The sequence below is a fragment of the Myotis myotis genome, unplaced genomic scaffold (genome assembly GCF_014108235.1).
Source record: "Myotis myotis isolate mMyoMyo1 unplaced genomic scaffold, mMyoMyo1.p scaffold_m19_p_11, whole genome shotgun sequence".
Taxonomy (NCBI): domain Eukaryota; kingdom Metazoa; phylum Chordata; class Mammalia; order Chiroptera; family Vespertilionidae; genus Myotis; species Myotis myotis.
Window position 1 is genome coordinate 23,053,327 of NW_023416315.1, and position 15,288 is coordinate 23,068,614.

The window sequence follows — 15,288 nt, forward strand, 5'->3', positions numbered from 1 at the left end:
CTCAAAAGAAATTTCAATCGTTGTACTGTTGATATCTGGCTCTGTTGACTAATGAGTTTGACGACCACTGACCTTGGCAGTCTAGTGATAGGTGTGTCTTTTAAGAATACCAGGCACCTCCTCCAAAAGAGACTCTCTTTGGCATTTCAGTACATAAGCATTTATTTCTGCAAATTCTTTTCTTTTGCCACGATGTCTGTGTGCCTGTGGCAATGTGAGATTACTTAAATAATATGGGCCAGGGGAACCACAAAATCAGCATGTGTGTGACTCACCAAACCTCTGCTGGGGTCCTTAAGGGCTTTGAGGAAGAAGGTAGGATGCAGCATCTCATAAAAATAAAGTCCCGATGATTTATACAGTTTTGCCAAATAAGGCCCACAGGGCAAATACAAAAGGCCTTGAACTGCCTCCAGCTTCTCCCGAGACAGCCAGTTTGTCAAAATGCCTATCACATGGTCTTATGCACACCCTTCACGCTACAGCTGACATTTACTCCAAAGCTTTTTAATAACCAAACAGCATTTTGCAAAAAGTTAATTAATGGCATTTTATTTGGGTATTATGAGACTTAGAATTATTTTCACATTCTTTTTTTATCCTTTCCCCCTTTTCACCCAGCCCCTATTTTCACTTTCTTAATTTTGTTTGACATTTTGAAAATAGTATGCCTAATTCTTTTGTGTGGATAAAAAAAATTAACGTGGCTAGCATGTATTGAATATTATTTTTTCCTTCTCTCAGGAATTGATGCAAACACCAATATAGTTTTTGTTTGAGCTCAGAGAAATAACGCATTCTGTTTGCTCAAAATCTTAATTACCATGGCCCCAAACTTACCTCATTAGAAGCTCCTTTTTAATGAGGAAAAATTATTTTCAAAGTTAATGAATCTGCAAGCAGAAACATTGCTGTCTTCCAGAATAGTTACCCACATTCCTTACATACATATTTTAGTTAAATACTCTAATTAATATTAGTACTTAAAACATGTGGGATTGATTTCCATGGTAAAGCAAACTTGCCTTTTTTTTAGACAGTATAAAAAGACCACAGTTTCCCTTCTTGTAGACGTCAGACATCTTGCTGCACCTATAAACTTAATTCTAGATTTAGGACAAAATGGAAGTTATTTCATCAAAACGATCCATTTTATTGACTTTAGCCACTTCAAGCTTGTTAACATCAAACATCTTCATGCAGATGAATTAATGATGTGCAATCTTCACAGCAAAGAAAATGATGACAAATGTTCTGAAGTAAGCTCTTTAACTCTATCTATCATGACTGGTACTAACTACATATTTTCCCGGAGTGATGGTTCTGTGAAGCGTAAGGAAGAGTTCATTTGTGTTTTGCTTTCTTTCTAATTTTGGCATTCCCATGACAGCGGATTCCTTACAACTCGGGCTGTTTAACGCAACAGCAAAAGGCCTGGCTTCTTCAATTACCGTGTAAGTACAGTATCAACTTAGCAAGCACAGGGTGCATTAATAATTTTCAGTGGACTCAGAAGTACACAGTTGTAATAAACAGTTGCAAAAATAAGATCTGGATACATTTCAGCTGGACATTTGAACTGTCTGCAACCACAAACAAAACAATATGACATTGCTATTTTCTACTTAGCAAATAAATAAAAGTTTGTGGTAAATCTAGCTAAAATATGTATCCCTACATGGTGGATTTGCGAGTTATTTTTATTTTTTTCCTTATGCTCTTAGATATTTTCCACATTTGCTGAGATGAGTATATATTACTTTCTACAATCAGAAAACAATCATTTAAAAATCTTTATATGGACAAACTTTCATGATTAAATAAATCTAATTATACAGTTGCTGTGTTTTAAATGGTTTCTTTAAAGTTGGCATCTTGCCCTAACCGGTTTGGTTCAGTGGATGGAGCGTCAGCCTGCAAACTCAAGGATCCCAGGTTCGATTCCGGTCAAGGGCATGTACCTTGGTTGCGGGCACATACCCAGTGGGGAGTGTGCAGGAGGCAGCTGATTGATGTTTCTCTCTCACTGATGTTTCTAACTCTCTATCCCTCTCCCTTCCTCTCTGTAAAAAAATCAATAAAATATATTTTTAAAGTTGGCATCTTACTGGGGCAATAACCCACAAACTAGCTGGTGCTTTACTAAAAATATAATTTATATACTAATAAAGATACCATCTGTTTCTTGAGAAATGCTTTTGGACTGGACCTCTGAATATGAACTGGTGGAAAGAAATGCAGAGGAGCCTCCTCCACCTGCACCTCAAAACCAGGCTAGCACCGCTGTGGCCATGTGTCCACCACTGTGGCCTTCACAGAGGGGGAAACAAGAGACACGGAGAGGCAATGGGAGGTTTCTCTAAAATCAAAATATAAAAATATATGAAATACTCCATAAACAATATGAATCCAAAGCCGAAAAGGAATAACTGGAGTAAAATAAACATTTGTCTCATTTCAATGCCTCATTTTGTTCCTGCTGCTTGAACACATTGCTGTATTCACTCTACATATTAATATTTTATAGTTGTCTTACAATAGTCCAGGGACAGAGAAACCAGATTGCTTTCAGAAACTTAATGCAAATTATTTATTCAATTATTATGTGCATGAAAACACACACTTTGGTTATAGCTTTAACAAGTCTACAGATTAAAGTCTGGATTTAAGTTCATTTGGGGTTCAACTCTATTGCTTATAACAATAATAAATAATTTTAATTCTCATTTCTAATTATATCGTAGAGGAAACCTTAAAGGGGAAAAGAAAAGAAGTTTCCGTTTTGAAGAATTAAAAGTTTGGGGTCCAAAACCCATCATGAAGATGAGCACACCTGCAGTCAACAAAAACTTGCCCTTGCGACCTGGGAGGCCCATGGAAGAAGCAAGCACTGGGGCAATGGCCACCCTGCCTCCGAGATTTGGAAGAAACATAAAGGAAAGCATCTCAGACGTGTTCCTAATCTGCCACAAAGGTTTGGGAGAACAACAGCCAAAAATGTGACCGAGACACTGAGTGATGTGCTCCAAAGACCCATGCGTTCACCATCTGTCAGTGAGCTGCTTTAGGCTCTGTCCTGTCAGCCCCCAGAAATCCAGAATCCTGATCAAAAACACCCAGGGTAGTTACCTGAAAACCCATGACACTGCGTGGGCAGTTATGTGCCGCTGGTCCAGAAACCCTACACAGGATTGCATCTTTTCCAGAGACGTTTCCAAGAAAGTTAAGTTTCTTAGAAGGAAGAAGGCAAAGACCCAGGGAAATAAATACCTGTACGTTGAGAACTATAAAAGGTCAGGTGCAAACACGACTGTAGGTATAAAGTAATGAGATGGCTCCTCCTAAGCCCCATATGGGCCATATCATTACCCAATAGCCACAAAGATGGGACATATGGTGACAGATTGGGAATTTAAGCTCATGACATTGTCCGACATTTGACCTCTCTAACAGAAAAGGTCTCATATGAGTTGTCTGCAAGTACAAAGGATACCCAGTTCTCAAATTCAGAAGATTATCCTCCTCAACTTTAAATTTCTTTTCTGGATCTCAATTCATAAATCATTTCAGTTATTATAATCATTCTTTTTATTAAATAATAAGTATTTCTTGAGTATCTACTATGTACAAATGAGAGTGCAAGGTCTACAAGAGATTAAAAAAACAAATAAGCTACCTACTTATTATTTTCTAGTAGAAAGTACATGTAAAAAAAATTTTTGGATAAAATAGTACATGACACTTTAGGTAAGACCTGAAGGAGTACGGTGGCAGGCTATAACACCTCATCATAAGACCTCCGAACACCACTGGTTTACTTGTTACCATCTTCTTATCAAAACCTAACATTATGTATTTAGGGTCTGTCCCCTTTACGAGAATTTCAGTTCCATAAATCCCACAATTTTTGTCCATTGCCACATCTCCAATGCTTACAACTGTGTCTTATGCATAGTAAGCCCTCAAGATTGGACAGAATGAATGAAATGATGTGAGAGGCACTAATAAATTCCTATGAAGGCTCAACAAAAAGAGAATGTTTCTTCATCTGGGAAACCAGGGATGTTTCATGAGTTGGACTTTGAATGGTGGCTCTACTTTGAGCATTTAGAGACCAGTGGGAGGAAAGAGGATACTTTCAGGCAAAGACAGGGGATATGAGCAAAGGTATTAAAGCCACGTGAGCCAAGAACACCTGGGGTTCAGTTTGGCAAAGCACAGAGCATGCAAAGAGGAGAGGAAAGAAGGTGAGAAGGATGAGCTGGAAGCAGAGAGTGCACTCAGGGCCAGGCAAAGGATTGGGGGTGTTATTCATCAGGAAAAGGAAAACCGCTGGTGTTCCTGCTGAGGTTCTGAGATATCACGCAGAGGTAGAGTTCACCAACTCATCACATGTTGGGAGTGGGGCCGTGATGAGGGAGAGAAGAGTCAATGTTAAGTTTGTGAGTCTGAGTGCCCATTACAAATCACTCCTTTCAAGTGCAACACAACTAGGATCTCTTTCCTCCTCATTTAATGTTTCAAGTATTTAATTTGTAGGGAAAAAATCTGGTCACTCTTACACTAACAATTGATGAGCACAGTATGCCACAATCCTAATGCAATTATTTGACTTTATTCATAGGAATATGAAGCCCTTAATCAGATATAAATAATTTATTCAACTCCATAGGGTGCGAACCGGAAATGGTGTTATTTTTCATCCGCCCTGCTCTGGCTGGGCCGTGTTGGATCTCCTTTCCCTGCTGGGTAGAGATCCCTGAATGATGCTGTGGACAAACTCTATAACTTCTTTAGTCACTTCTTGGTATTTAAAAACGCCATCAAGTCCCGTTAAAGACGCAACCTTGGATCTGAAGCACAGCTTCCCCTCCCCATCGCAGGCCGGGCTGGCTGCTGGAAGCACCTGCAGAGGAAAGGAGCATGTCTCCGCTCTCTCTGCCTCCCCTTTCTCACCTCAGGGGTAGGTGGTGAGAGAGGATGCGGTAGAGCCTGGAAAACAACCTCCTACTTCTCCAGGGTGTTGGGATGGGTAAAGGAGGATGTGCGGATGGGAATCAAGAGCAGCCCTCTCGTCCTCTCTACAAAATAGTGCTGCTTCTGCACGGGAGTTCTTGGGAAGCACAACAGGGACCTTCACGCTGACCTGAGAGACCTGCATGCTCCCTGATCTCTCCGACCACCCCCATCTCACCTGGACTCCCAGGCCCATTTACTGCCCAAGAAGGGCTCAGGCCTGCCACCTTCTCAGCATCCACCTGACCCACAGAAAATGCAGACACCACTTGCCATGCCCAGGGCAGAACTGCAGGCTGCCCCGCAACTGCCATTCTGCTGCTCCTATGTGTCTCCAATCCTCTTTGCCCTGCTTAGCGGAGCAGGGGCCGATGGGTAAGACTGCTTCCTGCCGTGTCCATAGTGTTTAGGACCTTCGCACCTCCAGATTTGAGCAGCAGATAAAGTATCATGCAACATCCGGCTGCACAAATAGATAAAGAGCCAAATTCACTCCTGGGACCCAGAGGATGGTACCGCCCACCATTGCGGGGCCCCCCTCCTGGCAGGTCTTCTGTTTCCCATGATACCTTTCAATCTTCAGGCTGGCCTCAGCCCTCACCCTGGGGCACAGGCACCCACTCCACTCATGCCCATTTTTCTCTGGGGTCCTGTACAGCAGGAATCACCCTCTATCGGCTCACCCTCCACACTGGAGGCCCTCCTCTACTCTGCCTCCCCCAGACGCTTCAGCTTTTTGGCCTGGAGTTGGGCACCAGTTCTTTGCTTCTCTTAACCACATGGAGCATGTTTCCTCATCCTATGGAAGCCCTCCCTGGTGAAGGGACAGCTGGGCATAGGTAAGGGGCATTCACAGCAAGGTAACATGCTCTCCAAAGAAATCTTCCCATAAACCCCAATCCTATCCTTTAATAGCCTCCAAGTAGGTGAGAGAATTGAGAACTAGGAGAACCACTTCCTTCAAAAAGTCTGCAGATAGCCCTGGCTGGGTGGCTCAGTTGGTTAGAGCATCGTCCTGATACGCCAGGGTTACAGGTTTGATCCCCAGTCAGGGCACATACAAGAATCAACTAATGAATGCGTAAACAGGTGGAACAACAAATTGACATCTCTCTCTCCCTCTCCCTCTTTTTCAACTCAATAAGTTTTTTTAAAAGTCTGCAAGTGGTGATCTTGCCTTGGGAATTTCACATCTGTTATATTTTGGAGTTTTAGTTAAAACTTCAGTTTTGACACCTTTTGCAACAAAGATAAATCTCACCTTTTAATGAATATTTATAGCTCCTAAAAATGACCATTTCTCTGAATCATTACACAAAATAGGTTCATTTGCAGGGGAGAGAGTTTGGAGTTCTGGGGTTAAATTCTCTCAGGGGTTTGTGATCCCATTAAGTTCAAGAACTACTGCAACAGAAGACATTTTTATTTCTAGAATTATTTTAAAGTAATATCTAATTCAATTTATAAAGGAATAGTATTTTCTGATTGGCCATTAAAGTGCTTATGAACATGATGCCAAAATAATCAGAATCACTCAAGTGGTTTAATCTGCCCCTCCTCTAAATACTGACTTCCCGCAGCAGCAGAAAACAGAGGTGAGCTGGTGCCTATGCACCTCTCCTCACTGTGCCTCCCCAGGCTCATTCCCCAAACCATTCTCTCTTCCAAAACTTCCCTTCTGCAAGGACATTCCACCCGACTGGTCCTGACCTAAGACTCGGGCAGCCTGTAAAGATGAGTGGACGGTCAGGGCTTTGAGGGGAAAACTGGGGATGGCACAGTATACGTCAACGATTTTCATGGAAGGCAACTCCCATGTGCTCTCAGACCCACATTTCATACATCATACTGTGACAGTGACCTTGAGAAACACAAAAAGGGGGGAAAATATACTGACTCAGAGACCAATTTCTCAGTGAGAAAAATGAAAGGTCAGTGTTCACCTAAGTGTGACCAACAAAATGAAATGGGCAAGAAAGGTGAGCGCTTGGCCTCCACTTGTGTGTGTGTGTGTGTGTGTGTGTGTGTGTGTGTGTGTGTACTTTTTTCCCTAGAGCTCTTCCTGCAGACATTGTGTGACACTTCTCCTCTGGATCTTATCAAACCACATGTTATTCCTGTCACATTTCTGCACCTTTTTTCATTCCAATTCCTTTACCTGTAAGGCCCCTTTTCTGTCTAAATCCTTCAAAACCCAGTTCAAATGTGGATGCAGCTGCATGTAATAGAAAACTGAATAACATTGTTTTAACATTGCCTCCCATACGAGCCCCGACCGGGGATCAAACCTGCAACCTAGGTAAGTGCCCTGACCAGAAATTGAACCTGCAACCTCTCAGTGTACTGGACAACACTCCAAACTACCAAATTACCCAGCCAGGGCTAACCAAGCAAAACTTTTCTCTCACATAAAAATGTCTGGAAGGAAGCAGTTCTGGGCTTGTATGGAAACTCCACAGTCATCAAGGGTCCAGATTCCTGCCATCTCTCCACTCCTCTGTCCCAAGCACATGGCTCCCACCTGGCCATTACGGCCCCTTCCAGGCAGCAAACACAAAGGAACAGGCAAAGGGGTGCTCTTTTCCCCAAGGGCCCCTTAAAGATCATCACCAACAGCTTTCGTGTCATTGGCCACCCCCATCGGCAAGTGAAGCTGGGAAATGTAGTTTCTCCTCTGGACACAGCGCCCCAGCCACTATTACAATGGCGAAAAAAGCAGGGACATTGGATGGACAAGTAGAACACTAGATGGTCTGCCCAGCTTCTATGAGCGCACTTCCTTGTTATATAAAATATGTAACGTTTTATTTTTTTTCTTTCACTAGGCCAAGGTCAACACAATTGACATTTGGGGGGATAATTCTTTGTTGTGGGTAGGCAGCCTTGTGCCCAGAGGGTATGTAACAGCACCCATCGCCTCTACCCACTAGATGGCAGTAGCACCACCCCGAAATGTGACAACTAAAAATGTCTCCGGACTTTGCCAGATGGTTCCTGGGGTGCAAAAGCATTCCTGATTAGGAACCACTGCACTAGACTGTCCTTTGTATTCCCTCCCTAGCTTAATAAAAATAGGGACTAGTTATTGTTATAATTGTGTCTTTTTTAACATTTAATGCTGTTTTACCCACTTCTGTTTTGCTCATTTTTATACATGAGAACTGAGCTCAGAAAGAACTCGCTGAAGCCCTAGCCAGTTTGGCTCAGTGGGTAGAGCGTCTGCCTGTGAACTGAAGGGCCCCAGGTTCGGTTCCTGTCAAGGGCACATGCCTGGGTTGTGGGCTCGATCCCCAGTAGGAGGTGTGCAGGAAGCAGCTGATCAGTGGTTCTCTCTCATCATTGATGTTTCCATCTTCCTCTCTGAAATCAATAAATGTATATTTTTTAAAAAAAGGAAGAACTCTCTGAAGAAACGAACCTAACAAGTGGGCTCCACTGAGATCTGTCTGACTTCAAAGTCTGTGCTCTCCTCCATCCGCTACCCTGTCCTCCACCACACAGCCACCTCCCATCCAGCCCTCAAACCTGTGAAGCACTCGGCAAACATTTGTTGGATTGAGCTTTAAAAAGAAAACATGACGCCCTAGAGCGCAGGAATAAACCCTCACTGTTTTATAACCCTGACTACAGATTTTATAAAGAGGAAAAGAAGAGAGGGAGGGAAGGAGGAAGGAAAGAAAAAGACCGTAGATGCCTGGACAGCTTTAATAAAGTGTTTATCTTAAGAGCAGGTAAGGAGGTGCCTACCTTATCAATAATAAGTAACTATCTATCAGTAATGACTATAAAGGGTAAAGACGTCACAGAATAAATGCTGGGCCATTTTTATCTTAGACTCTAAAGGAGCAATAATGATTCCCCCCCCCCCCCGTCCCCCGAACCAAAGTGTTCTTGTTGATGATGAAATTCAATTATCAGTTTCTGCTTCGATGGAGACCTGAACTGGCCAAGGGAGCCACTGAAACAGGTGGTCATTGGCAAGTGGAGGCATCAGGAGATAAGCTTTTGCAAGGGGAGGTCTCGTCTTTCAATCTCTGGGTTATTTCCGGTCTCCTACAGATCTCACCCATGAATTAGGACAGAGCAGTAAAGGAATTAAAATAAGTCAGAATAGAATTCACTGACATGAACCGTAGGAGTATTCCAGTATCTCAGCCTTTCCCTCCTCTCCCCCAGATGGAAGTCTGTTACCCACTGTTCTGTGGGAAATATAATCACTTTGCTTCTTAGAGTCAGGCTTGAATCAGGAAAATACTGTGCGGCGAACGTTTGTCCCTCTTTATGACAGCCAATGTTTATTTTAAATGACTATTTATTAAGTGACCCTGACTTCCTGAGAGGTGTATTAGGTATTGCACATTTTTTCATTGTTGGTAGAAGTGTTTAAAAATCAGAGAGATATCACTTGCCTTTCTTATGTAGTTTTTTTTTTTTTACTGTGGAAAAATATACATAACAAAATGTACCCTTTTAAGCATCTTTAATGTACAATTTAGTGGCATTAAGTGCATTTCACTTCCCTTTCAACATCATCTATTCTCTAATTACACTCAGACTATTAATACCTACATAATACCATACCCAAAGCTTTCGTGTTATTTTGCCTACAAAAAAAGTTCCTATGACAACAATAAGATTGATGCTTTTTAAATCGAATTTATTGGGGTGACCCTGGTTTGCAAAACCATACAGGTTTCAAGTGTACAACTCAGTAAAACATCACCTGCGCACTGCATGGTGCGCCCATCGCCCAAAACAAAGTCTTTCCATTCCCATTTTCCTCCCTTTGCCCACTCCACCGACCCCCACCCCCACCCCCTTCCCTCTGGCTATCACCACTCTTTTGTCTGTCTACGTGCTATATACGTATGTTTTTTGCTTAATCCCTTCACCTTTTTTTCATCCAGCCCCCCAGCCCTCTCCCCTCTGAAGGCTGTCAGTCTGTTCCATGTATCCGTGCCTCAGTTTCTATTTTGTCAATTTATTTTGTTCATTAGATTCCACATATGAGTGAGATCATGGGCTATGTGTCTTCCTCTGACTGACTGACTTCACTTAGCATAATACTGTCCAGGTCCAAGGTTGATGCTTTTTAGAGATGCCCTGACTCTGACAGGCTAATAGGTTAGGTAGGAGTATCACATTTTTCACCAGAATGTTACATTTTCCCTATAGTCCCTTTAAGCTTATTTTGAATGGAGTCATTGTTGCTCATCTTTTTATCTCCTGAACCATGTTATCATCTCAACTGGGGCCAGAGCTAATGGTTCTCTGTAAATATCTGAAACTGTCGGGCATGAGAAGGTATTTATTTCATAACAGTAATGAAAATGAAGAGTTTGGATAGTTTAATTTTCCTGAGAAAAAAAGAATGGTCAAAAATCATTCATGAACTATTTTTATAGCACTTTGAACTTCAGGGCTTTATCAAATTCTTCCTAATGGCCTATTTTTCTCATGTATCATGAAGTTTTCCTTTCATAATATAACACTCGTGTAACACATTTATTCCTATGTGTAGCTTAGGAAATGGGAAGTATTGCCCGTTATTCTCCTCCTAAATATAGAAACTAACATGTAAAAGGAGTCAAATAGGAAAATCACAATTAGAATCAGGAGTGAAATTAAATTATAATGAGATTAATGTTGAATTAATACTCTTTGTAGAGGTAGAGAAATACTGTTTAATCCGAAAGAAAAATTATCTCAAAATTTATTTTACCTCTTGTAAGATTTCCCAGCATTAGTATATTGTGGTTAATAAAACATAAAAATATTGTGTATCTTTCTTAAAATATGAAACAATACTAATTAGCTATAGCAATGTACCTATATAATTTTCAAACCCCTTATAAAATAGCATGTAGCTTTTCCCTTATAATTTAAAACACTGAAATGTAACCAATATTGCAAAATTGCTTTTTGCCACTAGAGGGCAGAAAATGCTCCACATTTGTACTTAACTAATTTCTAAATTCTTTGACCATTCTTTGATCAAAACAATAACCACCACCACAAAAAGTCTCTGAGATCCTCTGGTTAAATTCTATACAATACACTGTACACTTAAGGCTCAGTTAACCACTTAAAAATTGTAAACTAACATACACTCGCCTAAATTCAATGGTTTACAGAAGGCAAAAGTAAACATCATTTTTGCAGCCTGCGTCTAGCTCTGAGGTAAGGGTTATTACCATCAAGGAATCAGTACACCCTCAGGAAAGGCAGAGCGCTCAAACAGCACAAAACACACTGTGACTGAGAATCAGTAATATTGTTTGTATGTTAAAATACCTGCAGTGAAATGCAAAGGTTGTTTTTATTATAAAACTAAAATAGTTACTCAAGTTACAAAGCAATAGAAGATAAAAATATTAACATTTGACTCTGTAATTTCCATGTGTGTCTTTTTTTGCCACAAACCAGCTGTAGATCTAACTGTGGCAATGATGTTTTTAGTTTCCTCCTAAAATATCTTTTTGACCTAATTAACGTGTGTTCCCCTACCAGTTAAACCATTTGCATTTCAGTAGCTAAAGCACTACTTTGTTTGATTAGAAACCACAGCCTCTTCCGTTTTCACTCTCATTTATTAAAACACATCATGGTAAACTAAGCCATTTGGATTTCAGTCTGGATAGGTGACATTTTAACCACTGCCCTTCAACCTTCTCTCTCTCTGTCAATCTTGGCCAAGTCCTACATCATAGGACAGCAAGAGGGCAAAGAGAGGAATGGAGCAGGCATGGAGCCGGGGGTTATGCGTCACTGAAGTCAGCGACTTCTCTGATGCATGAGCCTGTCACGTGCCAATCAAACCTTCTGCAGGGTTATGTATGACCTTGCCCAAGACAATAAATCCTTTCTGAAGTCTTGGTCCTTAGCCTAAACAAACCCGCCTTCCCCACTTTTCACTCTAATACTAATAAACACAGCACAGTGGGGCCGAAAAGCTGGGGGACTGGACAAGGTACCAGTGTCACTTCTTTTGGACTAAAGAAGCAATGCACTTTTAAACCCAGGGCTAGCCATAAAGGAGAAAGGGTTCTGTATTATATTCCTATTGGTGGAGCTGGCAAGTTTGAAAGAAACTGATAATAATTACAGCTGCCCTGTAATAGACCTAGCGTGAGCCAGGGAAAGGGTTTGAGCAAAGGCTAGATGGTTACACGTCAGGAATATCACTGATGTCCTTTCTGCATGGACTGTGAAGCTGGACTCACTGACTTCACAAACCTTATCAGTCTGCATTTAAGATTAATTTTATGTTGAAGAGAAATACATGCACAAAGTTTAAAAAGTCAAAGAACTCTACGGGGCTTATAATCAGGGTGACTGCATTCCAGTTTTCCAGGAACATCTCTGATTTATGCTTATTTTCCGTGTAATTTTAATAGTGTCCCCTTTCACCCTCATTAGTGTCCCAGTCGGATGAAAAACTACTGTCTCAAGTCCAACCTCATCCCCCCCAGTTTTTATTCCCCCAACTACCCTGAATTCATTTAGAATTTTTCTATATGGCTTCAAATTTCTAAAACAAAAAAAAAGCAAACAAAGAATGATTATACTACTTGTATCAGTTAAAAATTGCCTTTGAAGTCAAAGGGAGAGGAAAGCATTGACTTAAACAAATAGAGCTGCCTGGATGGTGCATTGTTTGAAGACTTATTCATCTAAAAATGACTTTTCCTCTTTCACACTTTGTTGGGATTTCATATCCATTCAAATTCTCAACAAAGTGGGCCTGAATAAGATGTAAGTGCATATTGCAAAGTCAAAGGATAACTACTCAAAAATTTTAAAAAGAAGTATAATTGATATGTTAAGAGGAGACAAAATGGGATCACATAAAATGCTCAACTAAAACCATACAAGGAAAAAGAGAGAGGAAGACAAAAGAAAAAGTAAAGACAATGAACAGAAAACAATAAGAAATAAAATAGATACTACCCAAAATATATAAACAATCACTTTAAATGTCAAAGGTCTAAATGTATAAGTTAAAGGATATGGATTGTTATGAGGAATTAGAAAACCACACCCAAGTGTATTTTGTGTACAATAAACTAATTTGGAAGACATAATTATTTGGAAACTAAAGGGATGGAGAAAGATATGCCATGCTACCACTAATTGAAAGACAACGCAGCCTTCAGAACAAGGGAAGTCATCAGTGGTTTCCAGAGGTTCAAGAAGAGAGGAGGGATGACTGGGTAGAGCACAGGAAATTTAGGGGGGCTGTACCCTATTCTGTTTGATACTGAATACATGACATCATGTACCTGTCAAAGCTCACAGAACTACACAACACAAAGGATGAGCCCTGATGTAAACTATGGACTTTAATTGATACTACTGTGCCAATGTTGGTTCATCAGTGGTAACAAATGCACCACACTAACGCAAGGTGTTAATGGTAGGTGACACTTTATGGGGCGTACATGTGAGCCCAGTGCCTGTACACGTGAGAACACGTTCTATTTCAGAGTACAGGTAGGAAAAATGGTTTTCTAGAACCTGCTAGATTCCCCTCCCCCAGCCCAACTGATCTGCCCTGGTTGCTAGGTACCTGTTTACTTAGGAATAGAACACTCCGTCGTGGTCAAGTATGGCACACAGGGCACTGGCACTCAGAGACAGAGCTGAGCGCCCAACCAGTCCTGGAGGGCCACGTGCCTGCCATGCATTCGCCTTTCAGCTAGTCCTGCGGCACCTGAGCAGTGTTCTGCTGGTGATTCCTGAAAGCTTGAGACAGTCCCACGTGCCTATGCATTTCCCTGGAGGATCCTGCTATGTGCTGTGGTGGTGGTTTTGACAGTGAAGAGATGACACACTTTAAGAATTGTGAAGGTGCTAGGCAAAAAGTGTTCTGACTTCGACGAAGTCTGTGAAAGGAACGGTGTAGTGAGAATAATGGGCCAATGGCACAAGCCAATGACTCTGTCAGGCCGTGTGGGGTGAAGATTTGCAACCTGTATGAGAAGATGGAGGGACACATGAGCAAGAAATTATAGAAAGGAGACAACCTTCCATGCCAAACAAAAACAAAAAACAAAACTCAAGAAAACTGGAACACAGCCATGTCGACTGAAAATTCATTGAGTTAAGGAAAGAAAATGATTGCAACAGGCAAATGCTGGCCAAGGTTGAGTCCAAGTCCCAGCCTTTCCCAGATGGTCCTTTTTCTCCACAGAGGACCGAACGTGTCAGGGGATCCCCGGGATCATGAGCCCCCTCTCCCCCAGGAAGGAGGAGGCTTATGCAGTAAAAGCTCAAGAACCCAGGGTCACCTGCAGGTTTGACGCAGTTTCCACAGCAGCTGGGTCTTGAACACCCACAACCACAAGAGGACATCCGCATTGTTTTCTCTTTCAAGTACGTTTGATTGGCCTCTTCTTAGTTTAGCTACTGTTATTTAATTGATGCTACAAATCCTCTTACTCAACTAGATGTAGCATTATAATTTTAAGTTAGTATTTTAAAATAAAGATTCCTTTTTAAAATCCTGTTGTGAAATGTCATGTATAATAAGGTAATAATTTGTAAGAGAAACTTGGACATGAAAGTTCGTGTATTGCCTATGGTTGCCTCCCACCTGCTCTAAATCTGGGGCCCTTACCAGTTAGACTCCAGCGGGTAGAGCAGCAGGTGGGAAAGCACATGTCCTGGAATCTAAGAGCTTTGAGAAACGGGGTTATTTATTTATTTTTGGAAACCTTTTGAATTCTTGCATCATCACTTTTTTTCTGTTCTACTGAATCACTCCCATTAGCAAACATTCTGCAATACCTCCCATTTTTAAAAAAGTCCTCCCTTGACCCCATATTAACGCCAGTTTTCGCCTGATTTCTCTGCTTCCATTCACAGAAAAATTCAAGAGTTGACTGTACTCACTATCTCTACTTCCCCTCCTTCCTTTTTCATTCCAACCAGGGTTAGGGTTAGCGTTAGGGTTGGGGTCAGGGTCGGGGTCAGGGTCAGGGTCAGAGTTAGGGCCAGGGTTATGGTTAGGGTCAGGGTCAGGGCCAGGGTCAGGGCCAGGGTCAGGGTCAGGGTTAGGGCCAGGGTTAGGGTTAGGGACAGGGTCAGGGTCAGGGTCAGGGTCAGGGTTAGGGCCAGGGTCAGGGCCAGGGTCAGGGTCAGGGTTAGGGCCAGGGTTAGGGTTAGGGACAGGGTCAGGGTCAGGGTCAGGGTCAGGGCCAGGGTCAGGGCCAGGGTCAGGGTCAGGGTTAGGGCCAGGGTCAGGGTTAGGGACAGGGTCAGGGTCAGGGT

General features: G+C 41.9%; 1 protein-coding gene across 1 annotated transcript; it reads left to right on the forward strand.

The window, feature by feature from the left end:
• The first annotated feature begins 1,122 nt into the window (after positions 1 to 1,122).
• NPVF (neuropeptide VF precursor) lies at positions 1,123 to 3,125 on the forward strand. The gene is given in 5 exon segments (XM_036328984.1): positions 1,123 to 1,195; positions 1,198 to 1,259; positions 1,928 to 1,935; positions 2,745 to 2,944; positions 2,947 to 3,125. Coding segments are annotated over 5 exon segments (522 nt in total).
• Positions 3,126 to 15,288: the final 12,163 nt, after the last annotated feature.